The sequence below is a fragment of the Mesoplodon mirus genome (assembly GCF_964341445.2).
Source record: "Mesoplodon mirus genome assembly, chromosome: 3".
NCBI lineage: Eukaryota > Metazoa > Chordata > Mammalia > Artiodactyla > Ziphiidae > Mesoplodon > Mesoplodon mirus.
In genome coordinates this window covers 40,413,751-40,438,290 of record NC_138978.1, presented here as the reverse complement: position 1 = coordinate 40,438,290, position 24,540 = coordinate 40,413,751, and the positions used below count along the sequence as shown (strand labels likewise).

Here is a 24,540-nt window from a genome sequence, read left to right as displayed (position 1 = left end):
GAAGCCAGAAAAGGAAGAGCAAATGAAACCTAAAGTAAGCAAAAGAAAGGAAATAATAGAGATCAGAACAGAAATCAATGAAATAAACTATAGAAAAACAGACAAAATCAATGAGACAAAAAGCTGTTTCTTTGAAAAGATAAATAAAATTGAAATCTGTGTCCAGACTGATCAAGAAAAAGTGAGAAGACAAAAATTACCAATATCAGGAATGGGAAAAGTGACATCACAACAAATTCTAAAGGCATTAAAATGTTAATAAGGGAATATTATGAATAACTTTATGCTAATAAATTAAACAACATAATGAAATAGACTAATTTCTTCATAGACGTAAACTACCAAAGTTCACTCAAAAATAAATAAGAATTAGCTAGGTATATACCCAAAAGAATTGAAAACATGGACTTAAACAGATTATTTGTACACCAATATTAATAGCAGCACTATTCACAGTAGCCAAAAGTTGGAAATAACTCAAGTATCCATCAACAGGTGAATGGATAAACAAAATGGAGTATATGCACACAATGGAATATTATTTAGCCATAAAAAGGAATGAAATTCTGATACATGCTACAACATGGATGAGCCTTGAAAACATTATGCTAAGTGAAATAAACCAGACACAAAAAGACAAACATTGTATGATCCCACTTATATGAGTTACCTAGAATAGCCGCAGTGAAGAAATAGCAATAGATGCTAAGCTAGTGGTTGAACATTTGATGAGGAACAGGATATTTACATAGTTTCAAAGTATCTCTCTACAAATTTGGAATGATGAGAAAGTTCTGGAAATAGTGGTGATGGTTGCACAACAATGTGAATGTCTTTAATGTCACTGAATTGTACCCTTAAATGGTTAAAATGGTAAATTTTATTATGTATATTTTATCACAGTAAAAAGGAAAGAATAAATAGAAATGAATTTCAAAGAAATTGAATTGGTAAATAAAAACCTTTGAAAGAAAAGAAAGAAAATCCAGGACTAAATGGTAAATTCTACCAAACATTTAAGGAAAACATAACAATTCTGTATAAACTCTTGCAGAAAATTGAAGAGGAGGAAGTATTTCCCAGCTCAGTCTATGAAATCAGCATCATCCTCACACCAAAATCAGACAGGAAACTATTGTAAAAAAGAAAACTCAGGGCTTCCCTGGTGGCGCAGTGGTTGAGAGTCTGCCTGCCGATGCAGGGGACACGAATTTGTGCCCCAGTCCGGGAGGATCCCACATGCCGCGGAGCGGCTGGGCCCATGAGCCATGGCCGCTGAGCCTGCGCGTCCGGAGCCTGTGCTCCACGATGGGAGCGGCCACAACAGTGAGAGGCCTGCGTACCGCAAAAAAAAAAAAGAAAAGAAAAAAGAAAACTCAGAATAATATCTCTCATGAGCATAGGTTCAAAAATTCTTAATAAAAATTGTAACAGATTGAATCCAATAATGTATAAAAAGGATAATATATTGTAATAAGTAGGGTTTACCCCCCAAGAATGCAAGGCTGGTTTAACATTCAAAAATCAATCACTGTATTTCACCACACTAATAGAGTAAAAAAGAATATTTATATGATCATCTCAGTAATATGGAAAAAGGACCTGATAAAATCCAACATTTATTCCTAATAAAAACAATTAAAACCCTCAACAAACTAGGAATAGAAGGGAATTTCTTCAACATGATAAAGGGCATCTGTGATACAGCTACCCTTATACTTAATGGTAAAAGATTGAATGTTTTCTTCCTAACATCAAGAACAAGGCAAAGATGTTTACTTTCACCTCTTCTATTTCAATATCATACCAATGATTTTAGCCAGTACAATAAAACACTAAAAAGAAGTAAAAGCTATCCCGATTAGAAAGGAAGAAGTAAAACTGTCTTTATTCTCTGATGACATTGATTGTCTATGTAGAAAATCCTGTGGAGTCTACAAAAAGCTATTAGAACTAATAATAGATTTAGCAATGTTTCAGGGTATAAAATCAATATACAAAAATCAATGGTATTTCAATATACCAGCAACAAACAATCAGAAACTGAAATTTTTTAAATTATCATTATAACATCAAGAAAACATGAAAGACTTGAGAATAAACCTAGCAAAATATGTACAAGAAAATCATATACAATGAAAATCGTAAAACATTGCTGAGAGAAATTAAAGAAAACCTAAATAAATGGGACATACTGCACTCATGGATTGGAAGACAGTATTATTAAGATGTTGATTCTCTACAATTTGATATATAGATTCAGTGCTATCCAAATCAAAATCCTAACAGGCTTTTTGGAGTAGAAATCGATAATCTGATTCTGAAATTTGTATGGAAATTCAAAGGACCTAGAGTAGCCAGAAACAACTCTGTGAAAAAAATAAAGTGGGACGACTAACACCACCTGATTTCAAGACTTATTATAAAGGTGTAGTAATCAGCAAAGGGTTATTGATGTAAAGATACACAAATAGATCAGTGAAAGAAAATAAAGTCCCAAAACAGATCCACATATATGTGGCCAATCTATTTCAGTAAAGGGGCAAAGCCAATTCAGTTGAAGAAATGAAGGTCTTTCAAAAAGTGGTAAAACATATTCATGATGGATCAAGGACCTAAATGTAAAAGCTAAAACTATAAAACTTTTAGAAAAAAACACAGGACAAAATCATTTTCATTTTTAGTTAGGCAAAGATTTCTTAGACACAACACTAAAAGCACAATCCATAAGAGAAAAAAATTGATAAATTGGACTTACCAAATTAAGAACTTCTGCTCTGTGAAAGTTACTATTGAGAATGAAAAGATAAGCCACAGAGGGGGAGAAATGTTTGCAAATCACATATTTCATAAAGGACTTGCATCCGGAATATGTAAAGAACTCTCAAAACTCAATAATAAGAAAATGAACAATCCATTTTTTTAAATGGAAAAATATCTGAACAGACACTCCACCAAAGAAGATATTCTTCTGAGAAGTAAGCACATGAACATGCTCAATATCATTAGTCCTTGGGGAAATGCAAATTAAAACCACAATAAGAGAAAGGCTAAAATTTAAAAAACAAAAAGCAGCTGTAGTGAAGACTGACTGTAGGAAAGACTGGCAAGGATGAAGAGCAACTGGAGCTCTTGTACATTGCAGGTAGAAACATAAACTGTACAACCACTTTGGTAAACCATTTGGCAGTTTCTTAAAAAGTTAAATAGACACCTACGCATATGATCCTTCCATTCCACTCATAGGTATTACCCAAAAGAAATGAAAGCGTATATCCATACAAAGACTTCAACATGAACGTTCATAGTAGCTTTATTTTTAACCAAAAACTGGAAACACTCTCAATATCCATCAGCAGGTGAATGGATAAAAACTGTGATATAACCATACAATAGAATACTACTCAGTAATAAAAAGGAACGAACTAGTGGTACATACTGCAACATGGATGAATCTCAAAATAATTATGCTGAGTGAAAGAAGCCAGACCAAAGAAAAAACAGTGCCTATTGTATTATTCCATTTGTGTAAAATTCTAGAAATGCACACTATGGTGACAGAAAGATGATCAGCAGTTTCCTGAGAATGGGAGCTGGGGCAGGTTAGGATGGAAGGGAAGAAGGCATTACCAAGGGTCCCAAGGAAACTTTGGGGCAATGGATATGTCATCAATAACGGGTCAAGTCACAATCATACATTACCTAACAGGAAGGAATAAGAATTCAGTATCACTTCTTTTATATTACACCAAAAATGCAAACCTTCATCTAATCATGAGGAAACATTAGGCATGCCCATATTGAAGAACATTCTACAAAATAACCAGTCTAGGGCCTCCCTGGTGGCGCAGTGGTTGAGAGTCCGCCTGCCGATGCAGGGGATACGGGTTCGTGCCCCGGTCTGGGAGGATCCCATATGCCGCGGAGCGGCTGGGCCCGTGAGCCATGGCCGCTGGGCCTGCGCATCCGGAGCCTGTGCTCCGCAACGGGAGAGGCCACAACAGTGAGAGGCCCGCATACCGCAAAAAGAAAAAAAAAAAAAAAAAAAAAAAATAACCAGTCTAATCTGCAAAGGTGTCAAGGTTATGAATGTCAAGGGAAGACTCAGAAATTTTTCCAAATTGTCAAAGACTGAAGAGACATGACAAACTAAACGTAACACACGATCTTGTATAAAATCTTTATATGTGTTTATACAAGATCACATGTTGCATTTAGTTTGTCATGTCTCCTTTGGTGGTAGTAATACATCAATATACATTTCCTGATTTTGATAGTTATGTGGCAGGTATGTAGAGGAGTGTCCTTGTTTGCCAGAAATAGACTGCAGAGTCCAAGGAGTGATTGTGTATCAAGTCAGTTACTTACTTTCAGATGGTTCGGGGGGAAGGAAATTATGATGCTTGTAGTATTCTTGAAACTTCTCTTTGAGTTTGAAACTATTTCAAAATAAAAGAAAACATTTTGATAAAACATTGTGTTTGGAAAGGTGTAGAGTGGAAGTATAGGTTGGTAATCCTTTGTGGAGGGCAATTTGGCATATCTCAAAATTACAATGTACATGTCCTTTGACCCAGCAATTTCACTTCCAGGATTTTATCTTACAAATATATTTATACAAATGTGAAATGGTATCTGTACAAAGTTATTCACTCCAACCTTGTTTGCAACTGCAAAATACTTGAAACATTCTAAATAGCCATCAATAGGAGACTGATTAAATATATTACTTTAGCTCCAAAATCTCTTAACATGGAATTCACAAACCTGAAAAACTTTGAAAATCCAAACTTTTTTCTAAGTTGACAGCAAAACCTGGCCTCAGCTGATATGAGGCATTAGTTGCTTCTCAACACTCTTACCAGTCACAGACATCTCTGCTGTTCACTAATATTGTTTGCCTTTTTCGTTTAGATGGTTGTTATTTTGTCAGTTTGAGTTTAATTGCCCTGTAAAAAATGCCCAGAAAACTGAAGATACTCCTGTGGGTAAGAATAAGAAGCAAAGGAAGCATCTGTCATTAACAATAGCACAGAAAATAGAGTTAGTGCGAAGTTTGATCAGGTATGTCTATGAGACATCCTACTAAAGAATAAGGAATGGGAGGGCTTCCCTGGTGGCGCAGTGGTTGAGAGTCCGCCTGCCGATGCAGGGGACGCGGGTTCATGCCCCGGTCCGGGAAGATCCCACATGCCGCGGAGCGGCTGGGCCCGTGAGTCATGGCCACTGAGCCTGCGCGTCCGGAGCCTGTGCTCCGCAACGGGAGAGGCCACAGCAGTGAGAGGCCCGTGTACCACAAAAAAAAAAAAAAAAAAAAAGAATAAGGTATGGGAATTAACACCACATATGACTTGAAATAATAGAAGGACAAAGAGTTGAAGTTTTACAGGGACAACAATGACCAGAACTAATGAAGAATAGAAATTTTTCAGAGGGCAAAAAATGAAGATATTGACATGACCATGATTGAATGGATTCAACAGTGAAGCAATGTGAATATGCCACTGACTGGTTTGTTGTTCATGAAACAAGCTAGATTATGCCATGGAAGACTGAACCTTTATGAGTAGCGAATATCAGAAGATTGGCTGCATGGGACTTCCCTGGCTGTCCAGTGGCTAAGACTCCACATTCCCAATGCAGGGGGGCCAGGTTCAATCCCTGGTCAGGGAACTAGATCCCACATGCAGCAACTAAAGATCCCGCATGCCGCAACAAAGATCCCTCATGCCGCAACTAAGACCCAGTGCAGCCAAATACATAAATATTTTTTTTTCTAAAAAAAAAAAAGGAGATTGGCTGCAGAAATTTCAGAAGCATCACGGTATAAAATATCTGGACAACTATGATGAAATAGCTTCTTTTCATGAAGAAGATGAAAATTATATTGACAGTTTGTTAAGGTGATTTTTAATGAAAACCTTAGTCTCAAACGTATATACGGTGGATGAAACAGCTTTGTTCTGTTCTGTTTTCTTAAAAAGAAAAAAAAATTAACAATGATTGATGAGCAAACAAGAGGTTTTAAGGACTCTAAGCACAGGTTGCAAGTTCTGGGATGTGCCAATGCAGCAGACAGGTAAAGCTAGAAAAAGCCAACATCCACAATGGTTCAAAGGCGTTCAGGGAATTCCCTGGCAGTCCAGTGGTTAGGACTCTGTGCTTTCATTGCCATGGGCCCAGGTTCGATCCCTAGTCAGGGAACTAAGATCACACAAGTTGTGCAACGCAGCCAAAAAAAAAATTGTTCACGATTTATTTATTAGTATGTAAACAAAAAAGCATGGGTAATCGAAGAGATAATTTCTACCTGGCTTAATAATCTGTACCAATGGCATGAGCTTATTGCACACAAGCTGGAATGGAAGAAAACTATACTCATTCCTGGACCACTGTTCCACACACCTGCCTCATGAACTTCTTGTGACCAAGAAATTTTACTCCCAGGGAAGAGCAAATGTAAATATTTATTTGTTTTCATACTAGATACTTGCAGCCGGTAACTCCCAAGTCTTTCTAAGAGAGTTATTGTAGAAGCTTGTTCAGGTATACCTTAATTATGCCATTTACACAGTTGCTGATACTTGATAAATATTTTGCAGAGACTTTGGCTTTTAAAGTGAAGTTGTATATGAAGATATTGAAGGGTTTTGTGTCACTAATGAGAAGATATATAGTGTTATTACTTAACACTAAAAGTTAATAGGCTAAAAGTCTAAAGTCACCAACCTTGCTACTCATAGTGTGGTCAGCAGACAAGCAGCATAAACATGACTTGGGGGACTTCCCTGGTGGCGCAGTGGTTAAGAATCCGCCTGCCAATGCAGGGGACACGGGTTCGAGCCCTGGTCCGGGAAGATCCCACATGCCACAGAGCAATGAAGCCTGTGTGCCACAAGTACTGAGCCTGCACTCTAGAGCCCGTGAGCCACAACTACTGAGCCCGTGTGCCACAGCTACTGAAGCCCATGCACCTGGAGTCTGTGCTCTGCAACAAGAGAAGCCCCTAGCAACAAGAGAAGCCCCTACAATGAGAAGCCCGCGCACCGCAATGAAGAGTAGCCCCCACTCGCCACAACTAGAGAAAGCCTATGCACAGCAACGAAGACCCAACACAGCCTAAATAAATAAATAAATAAATAAAACACGACTTGGAGGGGCTTCCCTCATGGCGCAATGGTTAGGAATCCACCTGCCAGTGCAGGGGACACGGGTTCGATCCCTGGTCCGGGAAGATAACCACATGCCGCAGAGCAACTAAGCCCACGTGCTGCAACTACTGAAGCCTCTGCATTCTAGGGCCCACATGCCACAACTACTGAGCCCACATGCTGCAACTACTGAAACCCATGCACCTAGAACCCGCGCTCCGCAACAAGAGAAGCCACTGCAATGAGAAGCCTATGCATAGCAACAAAGAGTAGCGCCCGGTCGCTGCAACTAGAGAAAGCCCATGTGCAGCAACCCAATGCAGCGAAAAACAAAAACAAAAAAACAAACATGACTTGGAAGCTTGTTAGAAATGGAAATTCCCAGACCCAACTAACTCTAGACCTACTGAATCAAAATCTCTGTGGTTATAGCCCAAGAATCTTATGCTTTAAAAAATTCTTCAGATGACTTTTATGCCAACTAAGATTGTAGAAGCACTGAGTTAGAACAAGCTGACATCAAAAAAATACTGAATATTATAAGTTATATACCTGTTGTACATTCCTTGCAAGATAGAAAAATTGCTAAAATAGTGTTAACCTAAATAAGCATGAGGTTAGTAATGATGACAATGATGAGATGTAACACAGATGAAAAATAATCTCCATAGACAGTATGGGGGAAATGTATGAGCAGTTAATTGGCCTTGAATAACATGCATTTATCAGTGAAAAAGGGATTATTGCTGCTTACTTAATTGGAAGAGACTGCTTATATAGAAATCTATGTTAATGAGACACATTATCCTAGAAGTACACCTTTTTTAAGGCCATCTGTTGTAGTTGCTTCATCATTAATCTCTATCCTGGCCCATCATTAAATATCCAACTCTAATCTTTGATGACAATAATAGCAATGCAGATGAAGCCTTTTGTCCAAGATCCTCAAGAAACCAGATGGAAGAAGTATTTATGCATATGTACAGATACTTAGCTTGGTTTGAGGTTTTATTGAATTTTTTCCTTAGAAATAAAAGAGTACCAAGTATTTATGGTCTGTATCACACTATTTCATTCATCAGTTTGTTACTGTATCAAAAAACTACAATACTAATTTTGCTATTTATCCTACCTAGTGTGAATATTCATACTTTCACTGCACAAATGTGTTTAATTATGGGATGCTGCCTCAGACCTCCTGTATTATATATAATATATGCACAAATTATCTGTATATAACTTTAAAAATAAGAATTCCAAATGCATTCCAAACCCAGGGGTTTTGAATAAGCAGTTGTGGACCTATACGTACATAAATGGGATACTATGCAGCCATTTAAAAGAACAAGAATCTCTTTATGTACTGATGTGGAATAATCTCTAAGATATACTGATATGTAGGGAAAAAGTGACATGTAAATCTGTATATACTATGCTACCATTTGTGGATTTTTTTTTAAAGGAGAGGAAGTAAAGTATTTCCTTTTTATGCATAGAATATCCTAGAAGGTAAAACAAAAACTATTGGTTTTGTACTGAGTTAGAATTGGATGAATGTGGGTCAGAGGTAAGGGGGAGGAAAAATTTTTCATTATTTACCTTTTGTACCTTTTCAACATTGAACCATGTGAATATTTCCAAAATTTTAAATTATAAATGTAAAAAGAAACATCTCAAATTAAAATGCAAAAATTAAAAAAGAATGGGGGTGGGGGAACCCAGAACAGAATATCTGAGAGCTGTAAGACAATTACAAAAGATATATTTTGGGTTGGCCAAATAAGATGTTATGGAAAAACCTGAATGAACTTTTTGACCAACCCAATAACATATGCAGTATATTCTGCGATACCCGAAGGAGAAGAAAGAAAAGAGCAGAGGAAATATTTGAAGTAATAATGGCTGAGAATTTTCCAAAATTAGTGACAGAAACCAGAACACAGATCCAGGAATCTCAGAGAACACCAAGTAGGATGAATACCAAAAAGTTTTCTCCTACCCATGTCCTATTCAAACTGCAGAAAATCAAAAACCAGGAGAAAATCTTGAAAGAAGACAGAGAACAAGACAACCTTACCTATAGAGAAACAAGGATAAGAATTACATCAACTTCACTTTATAAACCATGCAAGCAAGAGGGAGTGAAGTGAAATATTTAAAATGTTGCAAGAAAAAACCACCAACCTAGAATTCAGTATCCAAATAAATTAGCCTTCAAAAGTAAAGGAGAGGGCTTCCCTGGTGGCGCAGTGGTTGAGAGTCCACCTGCCGAAGCAGGGGACACAGGTTCATGCCCCGGTCCGGGAAGATCCCACATGCCACGGAGCGGCTAGGCCCGTGAGCCATGGCCGCTGAGCCTGCATGTCTGGAGCCTGTGCTCCGCAACGGGAGAGGCCACAACAGTGAGAGGCCCACGTACCGCACACACAAAAAAAAAAGTAAAGGAGAAATAAAGACTGTCTCAGACAGAGGCTATAGACAATAAGTTGCAAGAAATCCTTCACAGGGAAGAAAAATGATATAGAGCTGAAACTCAAATCTTTGTGAAGAAAGGAAGAGTGTTAGAGAAAGAATAAATAAAGGTAAAATAAATCCTTTGGGTTTTTAAAAAAATTCTTAATTGAACTAATAGATAACTGCTTGTTCAAAATAATAATAGCAATGTATTTGATTACTATAGCTTAAAGATAAATGAAAGCAATGATGTTATAGACAGAGGGAAGATTTGGGAATACTATTATAAGGTACCTTGTGAAGTGGTATAGTTATTTGAAAATGGATTTAGATTAGTTGTAAATGTATACTGCCACTCTAGGGCAAACACTAAAGTAATTTTTTGAAGAAACAGATTCGTGAGAAAAGAAAATTGAATTATGTAAAATGCTCAGTTTAAAACAGAGAAGGCAGAAAAGAGGAAAGTTTGTTTTTTTTTAAAAGAAAGAAACAAGTGCAGTGAATTAAAAACAGTTACAAATATGGTAGATATTAATCCAAATATATCAATAATCATTTTAAATCTCTTTTAAATGGTCTAAATACACCAATTAAAAGACAGACTGGAGAACTTACATAGTAAAAATTATTTCAATTTTCTTGATTTACTGTAAGTTTCTTTGTGGTAATAATCCCTCTCAGCATATTTTAATGACATATACCTAGTGATTAATCAACAAACACTAGTCTATAATAGAAACGATGGTTGACCTACTGCATTTACATGGCTATCTGTAAGGATACTTATGAAGTATTTATCACCAATGCCACTTGCTAGCAATTACTCAATTTTCCATGTCAGCATAATTTTAATAAATTTTGTATCCCAAAAGAGAATGATTGCTTCCTCCCCCAAGAATTTACAGTAGAATTTTTTGCCTTCTTGTTTATGGGGAAAAAAATAAAAGGAAATTTTGAGATTAAAAAAAAAAAAAAAAAGACAGACTGGAAAAGAAAAAGTTAATTCCCTGGTGGTTCGGTGGTTAGGACTCCATGCTTCCACTGCAGGGGGCCCAGGTTTGATCCCTGGTTGGGGAACTAAGATCCTGCAAGCCACATGGTTCGGCCGGGTGGGAAAAAAAAAAAAAAACAGACAGACTGACAGTGGATTAAAAAAAAAAAAAGACCCAACTATATGTTGTCTACAAGAAACCCAGTTTAAATATAAAGACACAGATAGAGTGAAAGTAAGGAAAGGAATTGATGATCTAAATATAAGAGCTAAAGTCATAAATTTTATAAGAGAAAACATAGGAGTAAATCTTCATGACCTTGGATATGGCAATAGAGTCTTAGATTATGATACCAAAAGCATGAGCAGCAAAAGAAAAGAATAAATTGGACCTCATCAAAATTAAAAACTTTTGTTCATCAAAGGACATTATCAAGAAAGTGAAAAGACAACTTAAAGGATGGGAGAAAATATTTATAAATTGTATATCTGATAAAGGCTTAACATACAGAATATATAAAGAACTACAACTCAACAACAAAATGATAAACAACTGAATTTTAAAGTGGGCAAAAGACTTGAAGAGACAGTTCTCCAGAGAAGATACACAAATGGCTTATAAGCACATGAAAAAAAACCTCAACATCATTAGTCATTAGGGAAAGGCAAATCAAGACCACAGTGAGATACCACTTCACACCCACTAGAATGGCTTTTTTTTGGCCACGCAGAGCGGCCTATGGGATCTTAGTTCCCGAAGGACTGAACCCAGGTCCCCCTGCAGTGGAAGTGTGGAGTCCTATGGTGAGGATGTGGAGAAATTGAAATCCCTTTACATTGCTGGGGGGAATGTAAAGTGATTCAGCTGCTGTGGAAAATAGTGTGATGATTCCTGAAATTTTTAAATAGAATTAACATATGATCCAGTAATTCCACTCCTAGGTATATGCCCAAAAGAATTGAAAACAAGGACTCAAAACAGGTACTTTATACACCAGTGTTCATTGCAGCATTATTCACAATAGCCAAAAGTTGGAAACAACCCAAGTGTCCATCAGCATATGAATGGATAAACAAAATATGGCATATACATACAATGGAATATTATTATTAAGTCATTAAAAAAAATGTTCTGATAACATGCTACAGCATGGGGTAACCTTGAAGACATTATGCTAAATGAAATAATTCAGACACAAAACAAATAATTACTGTATGTTCCACATATAGGTCTAGGATAGACAAATTAATAAAGATAGAGAGTAGAAGTTACCAGGGGCTAAAGGGAGAAACAATGGTGAGTTACTGCTTAATGAGTACAGAGTTTCTGTTTAAGATGATAAAAATATTTTGGAAATAGATGGTGCTGGTATTTACACAATGAATGATATTTCACAATGGTGAATATGATTAACACCACTCAATTGTACACTTTAAAATAGTTAAAATAGCAAGTTTTATATATATATATATATATATATATATATATATATATATATATAAAACCACAATTAATAGATAGGCAGTGTTAAAACAAGCAAATACACCCTAAGTACAAACACTGAACAGCACTGGGCTTCATTTATATCCTGTACCTTTAGGCAGATATTTAACTCTTCTGTGACTGAGTTTGTATGCTTTACCTTTCCATATATTTTGAACTAAAAACAGAGGCAAGGGCTTAAACAAATAAACCACATATATGAGGTGTTGTCAACACTCTGGCCCCCACTTTCCATACTTTGGAGACTCACTATCAAACCAACTGCACTGAAAGCAGGAAGAGTCTGGAAAAGATATTCTCTCAGGAAAGCATGCATACTAGTTGAGGCAGTTTGTTATTTTCATCTTAAAAACTGTTTCTTAACCACAGTCAGATTCCTTCAACAACAACTAAGTAAAGTATGGAGAAAGGTATACCATGTTAACACAAATCAAGAGAAAGCTGGAATGCCTATGTTAATCAAACAAAGCAGACTTCAGTACATGGGAAATTATTAGGGATAAAGAGGGGCATTACAGGGCTTCCCTGGTGGCGCAGTGGTTAAGAATCCACCTGCCAATGCAGGGGACACGGGTTTGAGCCCTGGTCTGGGAAGATCCCACATGCCACGGAGCAGCTAAGCCTATGCACCACAACTACTGAGCCTGAACTCTAGAGCCCGCGAGCCACAACTACTGAGGCCCGTGTGCCTAGAGTCCATGTTCCACAACAAGAGAAGCCACCGCAATGAGAAGCCCATGCACCGCAACGAAGAGTTGCCCCCACTTGCCGCAACTAGAGAAAGCCCATGCACAGCAACGAGACCCAATGCAGCCAAAAATTAATTGATTAATTAATTAATTAATTTTAAAAAGAGGGGCATTACATAGTGATAAAGGGGTCAGTTCTCCAAGAAATCATAATAATCCTTAAGGTATATGCATCTAACAACAAAGCATCAAAATATGTGAGGCAAAAAACTGATAGAACTGCAAGGAGAAATGGACAAATCCACTGAGAATTCACAATACCTCTATCAGTAATTGATAGATCAGGCAGGCAGAAAATCAGTAAGGTATACTTGAACTGAACAGCACCATCAATTAACTGGATCTAATTAACATTGGTAAAATACTTCCTCAAACAACAACACATTCTTTTCAAGCTCACATGGAATGTTCACCAAGATAGACCACATTCTGGACCATAAAACACACCTCAATAAATTTAGAAGAATAGAAATCATACAAAGTATACTCTCAGGTCACAGTGGAATTAAACTAGAAATTAAGAACAGAAGGATAACTGAAAAAAATCCCCCGAAATATGGAGCTTAAACAACACACCTCTAAGTAACACACGGATCAAGATGATGTCTTGAGAAATTTTTAAATATTTTGAACTAAATGAAAGTTAAAATACAACTAATCAGAAACGTAGGATGCAGTGAAACCAGTGCTTGGAGGGAAATTTTATAGTGTTAAATGCAAATGTTAGAAAAGGAATATTTGCAACCAATAATCTATTACCTCACACCTGTTAGAATGGCTATTATCAAAAAGATAAGAGATGTGGAGTGCACTGTTGGTGGGAATGTAAATTGGTATAGCCACTCTGGAAAACAGTGTAGAGGTTTCTCAAAAAATTAAAGAATAGAAATACCATGTATGGTCCAGCAGTCCCACATCTGGGCATATAGCCAAAGGAAATGAAATCACTATCTCAAAGAGATATCTGCACTCCCATGTTAATTGCATTGCAGCATTATTCACAATAGCCAAGATTTGGAAACAATGTAAGTGTCTGTTGACAGATGAATGGATAAAGAAAATGTAGTATATATACAGACATGTACATACAAACATACACACACAATGGAATATTATTCAAACATAAAAAGGAAATCCAGTCATTTGCAACTTTGAGGGCATTATGCTAAGTGAAATAAGTCAGAGAATGACAAATGTATGATCTCACATATGTGAGAATCTAAAAAAAGCTGAACTATAGAAACAGAGTAGATTGGTGGTTGACAGGGGTTAGGGGGTGGGAGAAATGGGGTGATGTTGGTCAAAGGATACAGACATCCAGTTATATGAATTAGTTCCAGGGATCTAATATGGTAACTATAGTTAACATGGTGACTATAGTTAACTGTATTGTATACTTGAAATTTGCTAAAAGAGTAGATCTTAAATGTTCTTGCCTCAATGAAAAGAAAGAAAAAGGTAACTGTGAGGTGATGAATATGTTAACTAACCTTATCGTGGTAATCATTTGCAATAAATATATCAAGTCACATTATACACCTTAAACTAACACAATATTATAGTCAATTATGTCTCAATAAAGGTGAGGGGGAATAAAATAAAATAAGCTTCCACCTTAGAAAACTAGAGAAAGAAGAGCAAAGCTGGCAGAAAAAAAAAAAAAGATAATAAAAATTAGAGCAGAAATCAATGAAACTGAAAATAGGAAAACATGAGAAAATCAAAGAAAGCAAAAGCTGGTTCTTTCTAAAGATCAATAAAACTGATAAACCTCTAGCCAGGCTAGCCAAAAAACAAAAACAAACAAATAAAAAAAGATGATATAAATTACTAATATCTTAAATGAAAAGAGGGGCCATCATTTTTGATCCATGGATGTTAAAAAGATAATGGAGGAATATTATGAAAAACCGTATTCTCTAAAATTTGATATCTTAGATGATAAAACGGACCAATTCCTTGAAAAACACAATCTACCAAAACTCACACATGGAGAAATAAATAATAAATAAATAAATCTAGGCCTATATCTGTTAAAGAAATTGAGTCAGTAATCTTCCAAACAGAAAGCACTTGGCCCAGATGATTTCACTGGTGAGTTCTATCAAATACTTGAAAAAAATGATACCAACTCTCTGCAGTCTCTTCCAGAAAATAGAAGCAGAGAGAACACTTCCTAACTCATCCTACGAGGCCAGCATTACCTAATACCAAAACCAGATAAAGACAGTACAAAAAAGGAGAACTACAGACTAATATCACTCATGGACATAAATGCAAAAAATCCTCAACAAAATATTAGCAAACTGAATCCAACAAAGTGTGAAAAGAATTATACACCATGACCAAGTGGGATTTATTCCAGGAATGCAAGGCTGATTCAGCACTTGAAAATCAATTAATGTAATCCATCACATCCACAGGCTAAAGAAGAAAGATCATATGATTATACTAATAGACACAGGAAAAAAACATTAACAAAGGCCAACACCTATTCATGATTTAAAACAAAACAAAACAAAACCTCTCAGCAAATTAGGAATAGAGGAGAACTGATTCAACTTTATAAAGAACATCTAGGAAGAACCTCCAGCTACCATCATACTTAATGGAGAGAACATAGATGCTTTCCCCTGAAGATCAGAAATAGGACAAGAATATCACCTCTCACCACTGCCATTCAACATTATACGGGAAGTCCTAGCTAATGAAATAAGACAAGAAAGGAAAGAAAAAGTATATAGGTTGGAAAGGAAGAAATAAAACTGTCTTTGTTTGCAGATGATTTGATTGTCTGTGTTAAATCCCAAAGAATCAAGAACAAACTGGAACTAATGACTGATTATGGTAAGGTTGCAGGATACAAGGGTAATATACAAAAGTCAATTGCTTTCCTATATACCAGCAATGAACAGTTGGAATTTTAAGTTAAAAACCACAATACCATTTACATTAGGACCCCTCAAAAAAGTACTAAGAAAAATCTAACAGAATATGTACAAGATCTATATGAGGAAAACGATAAAACTTTGAGGAAAGAAATCAAAGAAGATCTAAATGAATAGATATTCCATGTCCATAAATAGGAAGACTCAATACTGTTATTATGTCAGTGCTTCCTAACTTGATCTGTAAATTCAGTAGTACAGTCTCAACCAAAATCCTAGCATTTTGTTTTGTGGATATCGATAAACTCTCTTTATATGGGAAAGCAAAAGACCTAGAATAGCCAATACAATATTGAAGAACAAAGTTGGAGAACTAACACCATCTGACTTCAAGACAATATAAAGCTACAGTAATCAAATTGTGTGGTATTGGCAAAAGAATAGACAAATAGTTCAATGGAACAGAATATAGAGCTCAGAAATAGACCCACACAAATATAGTCAACTGATCTTTGACAGAGGAGAAAAGGACAGTCTTTTCAACAAATGGTACTGGAAGAACTGTACATCCACATTTTAAAAAATGAATATAGACACTGACTTTACACCTTTCACAAAAATTAATTCAAAATATATCAGACATAAAGGTAAAATACAAAATTATAAAACTTCTAGAAGATAACACAGGAGAAAATCTAGGTGACCTTGGGTTTGGCAATAACTTTTTTTTTGGCCACGCTGTGCAGCTTGTGGGATCTTAGTTCCGGGACCAGGGATCGAACCTGGGCCCCCTGCAGTGGAAGCGTGGAGTCCTAACCACTGGACCGCCAGGGAATTCCCAGCAATAACTTTTTAGATACAACACCAAAATTACAATCCATGAAAGAAAACATTGATAAGTAGGACGTCATTAAAGTTTAAAACTTATGTGAAAAACACTGAAAAGACAAGCCACAGACTGGGAGAATATATTTGCAAAACAATATCTAATAAAGGACTTGTATCCCAAATACACAAATAACTCTTAAAACTCAACAATAAGGAAAACAAACAACTGAATTTTAAAATGCACTAAAGACCTGAACTGATGCCTTACCAAACAAGATATATAGATGGCAAACAAGCACATAAAAAGATATTCAGCATGATATGTCATTTGGGGAATGCAAATTAAAACAAAAGCTAGATACCACTACATACCTATTAGAATGGCTAAAATCCAAAACACTGACAACACCAAATACGAGTGAGGATGTGGAGCAGCAGGGACTCATTCATTCCTGGTGGGAATGCAAAAGGTCCAGCCACTTTGGAAGACAGTTTGGCAGTTTTTTCACAAAGCTGCACATAGTCTAACCATATGATTCAACAATCATGTTCCTCAGTATTTACCCAAATGAGTTGGAAACTTACGTCCACACAAAAACCAGCACACAAATGTTTATAGCAGCTTTATTTGTAATTGCCAAAAACTGGAAGCAAACAAGATGCCCTGCAGTAGGTGAATGGATAAACAGACTGAGGTAGATCCATACAATGGGATATTATTTACCAATAAAAAGAAATGAGCTACCCTTCAATAACTGGTGCTGGGAAAACTGGAGAGCTACATGTAAAAGAATGAAATTAGAACATTCTCTAACCCTATATACAAAAATAAACTCAAAATGAATCAAAGACCTAAATGTAAGACCAGAAACCATAAAACTCCTTGAAGAAAACACTCTGACATAAATCGTAGCAATGTTTTTTTGGATCTGTATCCTAAAGCAAAGGAAATAAAAGCAAAAATAAACAAATGGGACCTAATTAAACTTAACGCTTCTTGCACAGCAAAAGAAGCCATCAACAAAATGAAAAGACAACCTACTGAATGGGAGAAAATACTTGCAAATAATATGACCAATAAGGGGTTAAATCCAAAATATATAAACAGCTCGTATAACCTAACATCAAAAAAACAAAACAACCTGATTAAAAGGTGGGCAGAAGACCTGAATAGACATTTTTCCAGATGTCTATTTGGAATGCTCAACAGGCACATAAAAAGATGCTCAATATCATTAATCATCAGAGAAATGCAAATTAAAACCACAATGAGATAATCACCTCACACCTGTCAGAATGGCTGTCCTCAAAAAGAACACAAATAACAAAGGTTGGCGAGGATGTGGAAAAGGAACCCTCGTACACTGTTGGTGGAAATGTAAATTGGTGCAGCCACTGTGGAAAATGATATGGAGGGTTCTCAGAAAACTAAAAATAGAAATACAATATGACCCAGCAATTCCACTCCTGGGTATATATCCAAAAAATATTAAAACACTAATTCAAAAAGATACATGTACCCCAGTGTTCATAGCAGCATCATTTACATTAGCCAAGAAATGGAAGCAACCTAAGTGTCCATCAACAGATGAATGGATAAAGAAGAGATGGTACACCACCTAGAGGGGTGGGATAGGGAGGGTGGGAGGGAGACCAAAGAGGGAGGGGATATGGGGATATATGTATATGTATAGCTGATTTACTTTGTTATACAGCTGAAACTAACACAACAATGTAAAGCAATTATACTCCAATAAAGATGTTAAAAAAAAAAGGAAGAGATGGTATAGATAGATATACAATGGAATACTGCTCAGCCATAAAAAAGAACAAAATTTTGCCATTTGCAACAACATGGATGGACTTGGAGGGTGTTCTGCTAAGTAAATTAAGTCAGACAGAGAAAGACAAATATTGTATGATAGTACTTTTATGTGAAATCTAAAAAAATACAACAAACTAGTGAATATAACAGAAAAGAAACAGACTCACAGATATAGAGACCAAACTTGTGGGGAATTCCCTGGTGGTCCAGTGGTTAGGACTCCGTGCTCTCACTGACAAGGGCCCAGGTTCAATCCCTGCTCAGGGAACTAAGATCCCACAAGCCACGCGGTGCGGCCAAAAAAAAAAACAAAGTCTATTAAATGTTTTAATTGTTTTTAAAGATGATAGAAGAAAAAAAGGTAATCTCTCAATCCTGACACCCAAAGATAACTACTACTACTAAGACGGTGTTATAATAAATACTCCCAGGTATTTCCTGTTCATATGTGTGCACACACATGCTGTACACACACAGACTCTTACTTATCTTTTTTATATAAAAGTAGAATCATAGAATATTAACTATACACAAATTTTTTATAATTCCCCCAACAACCTTAAAAGGTTATTGTTTCCATTACTTCCATGAAGTAACTGATCTGGTAAACAGCTGAACTAGGTTCACTTCCCAATGTATTTTACTCCAAAGTCTGTATACTCTTACCACTGCACCTCTTGGTAAAACATAAGACATACTTTTTGTTCTATCTTTACTTCACATTTTACCCCCTCAGAAGATACACCAATCTTTCATATACCCTACTGCCATTATACAGTGACCTTCACGTCATATGGTACACGTGGCATTCCTGCAATGTATTCCTTAACTCTGTGCACTCATACTTGCCTACTGGATAGGAAGTGGTGGCCCAGCTCCTTTTTGCTCCAGGGAGCTGTACTGAGGAGCAAACTATGGACTGGCATACTTTTTTGGCAATAGTGTGGCTTCCTTCTCCTATATAAGTAGCTCTCAAAATTCAGGTGTTCGAGAAAATGACTTCTGGGACCTAAAGATCCTGAGGGAAAAGAGGGTGAGGGGTAGAGGCAGATGAAAAGGTGGAGAGAGGTGAATTCGTGTGGGTGCCTGGGGAAGGAAGGAGCCTCCAGTGGGTTCAGTGGAGACAGAGCTTGACCACCCAGAAGAGATGGTGGCCTTCAGAAGCACTCAGTGCATTAATAGCCGCCAGTTCAACCAGTACCTGTTGTGATCAGCTGACTGTTCAGGGAAGCTTTAAAGAAGACCTTGTCCCTGCCCCTTCTCTCGGCACCTGTAGGAGACACTCTGAGGCTCCGCACAATCCTGGAAGCAATACAGAAGCACATCCATTCTTCCTCCCTCATCTTCAAACTGGCCCAAGATGCATTCAAGATTGCTACACCCACGGACAGTAGTACAGACAGCACCCTGCTCAACGTGGCCCTGGAGCTGGGGTTACAGGTATGGAGGACAAGCGGGCCATCCGCTCTTTAGACTTCTGGCCTAGTGACAACTGGTAGAAGATAAGATCCCATGGGGACTGGAGTGGGCATGGGCCAGGACTGGTTCTTTCTCTGTCCCCAGGACACAGCTTCTAGGCTAGACACAAGGTAAGGACTCAACATTGGCCTCTGTTTTGAAGTTAAGGCCAGTTAAGCAGTGTAGCCTTAGGCTCCACAGGGTCCCCATCTTCTCCCTACCCCACCCCCATTCCTCTAAGTCAAGCAAGGTGTGGTAATAAGGGCTTTATTCATTACAGGTCATCAGAGGAGTGTTCTATCTGATTGGTAGCAGGGGTGGGGCAGAAATTAAACAAACCCATCTGTAGTTATCAGGGGAGAGATGGCTGTTTAAGGCACCAATAAATATTTGTTGCATAAATGAATGGCAAGGGGGAGTGGGGAGGGGGAGGTTATAGCAGTTATGCTCAGCCAACTGGGAAGGCTGCTTTTTTGCCCAGGTGATGAGGATGACCTTATCAACCCTTAACTGGAGGCGCCGGGAGATGGTGCGGTGGTTGGTGACATGTGCTACAGAAGTGGGTGAGTCTCCCAGCTCCCTGTACCCCCAGGGGAAAGGATTCCTAGGCCCTACTCTTGGGACAGGACGATGAATCTTTAGAGCTCTCATATTCCTATTACTGATGGCTAGGAAAGGATGAGGCTGCTGGTAGGAGAAGATGGCCTCTGTTCAGCCTGACCAAACTCTGCCCTCACTGCTTGGACCATACCCTGATGTCAGCAGCACTTTGACCCTCTGATCAGAGACATTCTGAGAGAGTGAATTTTCAGCCACAAGTACTCAAGTGTATGTAGCCTTGGGAGGTAGTTGGCCCAGTGGTTTGGTCCCAGTCCCTGTCCATGATTCTGAGAAACCCCAAACAACTTGGAGGCTTGGGACCCCATCTAGAGCCCAAAGCCCCAGCACAAGACTCTGCCCTGAGAGGCCCCACTTCAGCTAGAACCCCCAGGCAGATCTGTGACTCCTGCCTTGGGGCAGGCAAACCACAGGCTCTGTTGCTCCATCCTTGTGAGGGGCTTAGAACACCTGCAGAAACCTTCAACACTCTCACCTGGGGAAGGAAGGGATGGGAAGAGACCCCAAACAGGGTCTGGGCATCTGGGTTGTTCCCCCTTGCCCTGGTTGCCTCAGATCATCTCAAGGCTGCTGAGAAGGAGGGAGAACTCCTCTCTGCAGGCCAAGTTCTGACCCCTAACGGTAGTCTGGGCAGACGTGGATCAGGACCTGGATGGCCATGGCTGAGCTCAGGCTCTCCCTGACAGGTGTGCAGGCCCTGGTGAGCATCCTGCAGAGCTGGTACACACTCTTCACCCCCACCGAGGCTACCAGCATCGTGGCTGCCACAGCCGTATCCCACACCACCATCCTGCGCCTCAGTCTTGACTATCCACAGCGGGAGGAGCTGGCTAGCTGTGCTCGCACGCTGGCCCTGCAGTGTGCTATGAAGGATCCACAGAGCTGCGCCCTATCGGCCCTTACACTCTGTGAGAAGGACCACATCGCCTTTGAAGCAGCCTACCAGATTGCCATTGATGCTGCTGCCGGCGGCATGACTCACTCACAGCTGTTCACCATCGCCCGCTACATGGAGCTCCGTGGCTACCCGCTACGTGCCTTCAAGCTGGCCTCACTCGCCATGAGCCATCTCAACCTGGCCTACAACCAGGACACGCACCCGGCCATCAACGATGTGCTCTGGGCGTGTGCCCTCAGCCACTCCCTGGGCAAGAATGAGCTGGCGGCCCTGATTCCCCTGGTGGTGAAGAGCGTGCACTGTGCCACAGTGCTTTCGGACATCCTACGGCGCTGCACGGTCACTGCACCTGGCCTGGCCGGCATCCCAGGCCGCCGCAGCTCGGGAAAGCTTATGTCCACTGACAAAGCTCCCCTGCGCCAGCTGCTGGATGCCACCATCAATGCCTATATCAACACCACACACTCGCGCCTGACACACATCAGCCCTCGCCACTATGGAGAGTTCATTGAGTTTCTGAGCAAGGCCCGGGAGACCTTCCTGCTGCCGCAGGACGGCCACCTGCAGTTTGCCCAGTTCATCGACAACCTCAAACAAATCTACAAAGGCAAGAAGAAGCTGATGCTGCTGGTGCGAGAGCGCTTTGGCTGAGAGAGCAGTTAGCTCGCTGCTGGGGCATCCTGCGCTCCCAGGTACCATCCGGTCAGGCCAAGGACACAAACATTTGTCCACCCTGAGAGGACTCTGAGCACCTGTGGCCGAAGCCAGAGGACCACAGGGCTAAGCATGGGGAGAGTCCAACTCTAGCCAACATGCCTTGTCAAGGTTCTCACAACAGCCCACTGTTCCTGGAGGAGCTGGGCCCTGCAGACCGATCAGAAACCCCACACATGCCACCTCACGCCCTGCTATCCTGCGTGTCCTGAGCATTGGCCCTCTCTCCTTGGCAAACACAGAACACTGTTCCGTCTCAGGGATTGCTTAACCAGAGAAACAGAAGCATTTATGGTACTGTAAATACTATAGTATATGTGTTGCCAATTACATTGTAAAATTGTAACTATTTATAATTCTGGTTCTAATCTGATGGGTAGCTGTGGGTGGGAAGATAGGCTTGTTTTCTGAGGAGATTCACAACCGTTTCTCAGGTTTCCCTTGCAGAGGATATGCTATTGGCAGTGGAAGAGTGGGGGTGGCAGAGAGAAAAATGGCCATTAGAGTAAACCCCAAGTCTAGTCTATGCAGAAACCCCGGCCTGCAGATGGGCATTGACAGCCCAGTGATGGGTGAGGGGCAGGGCCCGGTCTTGACTTAGACCTTCACCTCATGAAGCCATGAGGACACAGAAGCTCTTGCTCCTTCCTCACACAGCCTCTCTCTCGGGGGGCCTGCCGAGCTCCTGAGAAACAAGGGCAGGAGGTGAAGGTCTGGGAGGCCACTGGGCTCATAATGTTCATCTTCTCTGGTCACCTTTGTGTTAGACAGCATCTGGTTTCATCTCTAATTACACTTGTGTGTGTGTGGATCTGGATGGCTACATACGTGCATCTGTGCACATAGATATATCTGTGCATGCCTGCATGTGCACATGTATATTTATGTGTATCTGTGTCAGGTTTGTGTCCGTGTGAAGACATGTCTGTGTACTGGATGGTGGGTTTCTGTGTGAGGGTATACACATTTGTGAACATATAAAAATACACATCTGTGTGTGTGTGTGTGTGTGTTGATGTTTGTCGATGCATGTGTAGTGTTTGTGTATCTGGGCACACATAAGTGCATGTGTATAAACATGTCTGTGTCTGTGTGTAACTGTGTATATTTCCACATGTAGGTTTGTCTGTGAATTCATGTTTGAGGATCTGCCTGAATGTGTCCCTTCTCTTTTGCCAGATCTCTCATCCCCATTTCTTATTCTCTCACCAGCTAAACATGTTCCTCATCTCTGTGCCTCCTTTATTCACCATTGTCTCACCAAACAAGCTTCTAAGCACTAGTCTCCCTCTGCCCTGAGTGGCTCCTTCAGCGCCACATTTCTCTTCTTACCCTGTACTTGCTTTCTTCCCCTGCCTTTCTACCTCAAGCTTCCTCTGCCTGCTTCTGTCACAGTCCCATTGGTCATTGGTTTGGAGGCTGCGGCTGGAATGCATTTGGCCTTTTCCTTTCTGACTAGTTTCTAGCTCTAGTAGGCAACCCCTGTCTTAGCCCTGGCTGACCTCCACAGTGTATCATGTTCCTGCTACCTTCCTGACCCCTCTGCTCAGCCTGGAATTGTAATAGGAGGTAGCACAGGCATTTGGAAGAGTCATTTAGATGCCAGTGTCTTGGTGGTTACTGTTTCATGTTTTAGTTCCCGAGTAGGGGGTGGGGTGTGACAGGGAAGGGGTGGTATAGTTAGAGCGTGAACTAAGGACCTCTTTGTCTGCTTTACTTTCCTGTCTTTGACAAACTGTTTATGTTGCATTTTTTTTCTCCACACTAACCAGTAAGTTGCATTTGCTGTTTGTGGCTACCAAAGTCTCACCGTCCAGCTATGGGCCCAACAACCTCTCAGCCCAGTAGGTTGGTTTAAAAAAAAAAAGACAACGCCACTCCCATTTCTGTATCACAATTGCCGTTTTTTAGCAAGTGTGTGACCTCACAGTGCTTTTCTATGAATAAATCATGGATCACAGAAAAGATCATTTTTCTAAAATCAGAAATTGTGTTCTTTCAATAAATGGGGCCCTTCTCTCTTCTCCATCACCTGGCTGGGACAGGGAGCTGGTTAGGCTATATAGCACAGTGGGTTCCTAATGGTCTAAGATGTGGAATGACAAATGAAGAATTTCCTACTGCACCACACCCCTCTCCAGAGCTCACAGGCCTGTCAGAGCCTGATCCCAGGAAGTAGGTACCACCATGAAAAGCGGAAACAGCAAGATACTGAGAAAATTAAGAGGGTATGCGCAGAAAAGAATGCAGGGCAACCCTGAGTGCCATGGGGCCTATTGGCTTCAGAAGGCTTCTTGCCTTAGTGATGCAAGTCTAAGGCTCTAATCCTAAGCAACTAAACCGAGTCTTTATGTCTTCCCAAGTTTTGGTGTCAAAGCTGAAGGCCTCTCAGCTTCTCCCTGCTCACCTAGACTCCATCTTCCTCAACAGGCCTTTCTGAAGTATTCTAGCCATTTCTGTGA

The 24,540-nt window shown here is 39.5% G+C and overlaps 1 protein-coding gene across 2 annotated transcripts in view; it reads left to right on the top strand.

Annotated features, from left to right (window-relative positions):
• The window catches only part of ZSWIM5 (zinc finger SWIM-type containing 5), a 251,036-nt gene extending 226,993 nt beyond the window's left edge, over positions 1 to 24,043 (top strand). For both annotated transcript variants that reach the window (XM_082613340.1, XM_082613341.1), the window contains 3 exons: positions 19,667 to 19,830; positions 20,330 to 20,411; positions 21,153 to 24,043. In XM_082613340.1, the coding sequence (XP_082469466.1) occupies positions 19,667 to 19,830; positions 20,330 to 20,411; positions 21,153 to 22,015 (1,109 nt within the window). In that variant the 3' untranslated portion in view covers positions 22,016 to 24,043. The remainder of the gene's footprint in view (positions 1 to 19,666; positions 19,831 to 20,329; positions 20,412 to 21,152) is intronic.
• The last annotated feature ends 497 nt before the right edge of the window (positions 24,044 to 24,540 follow it).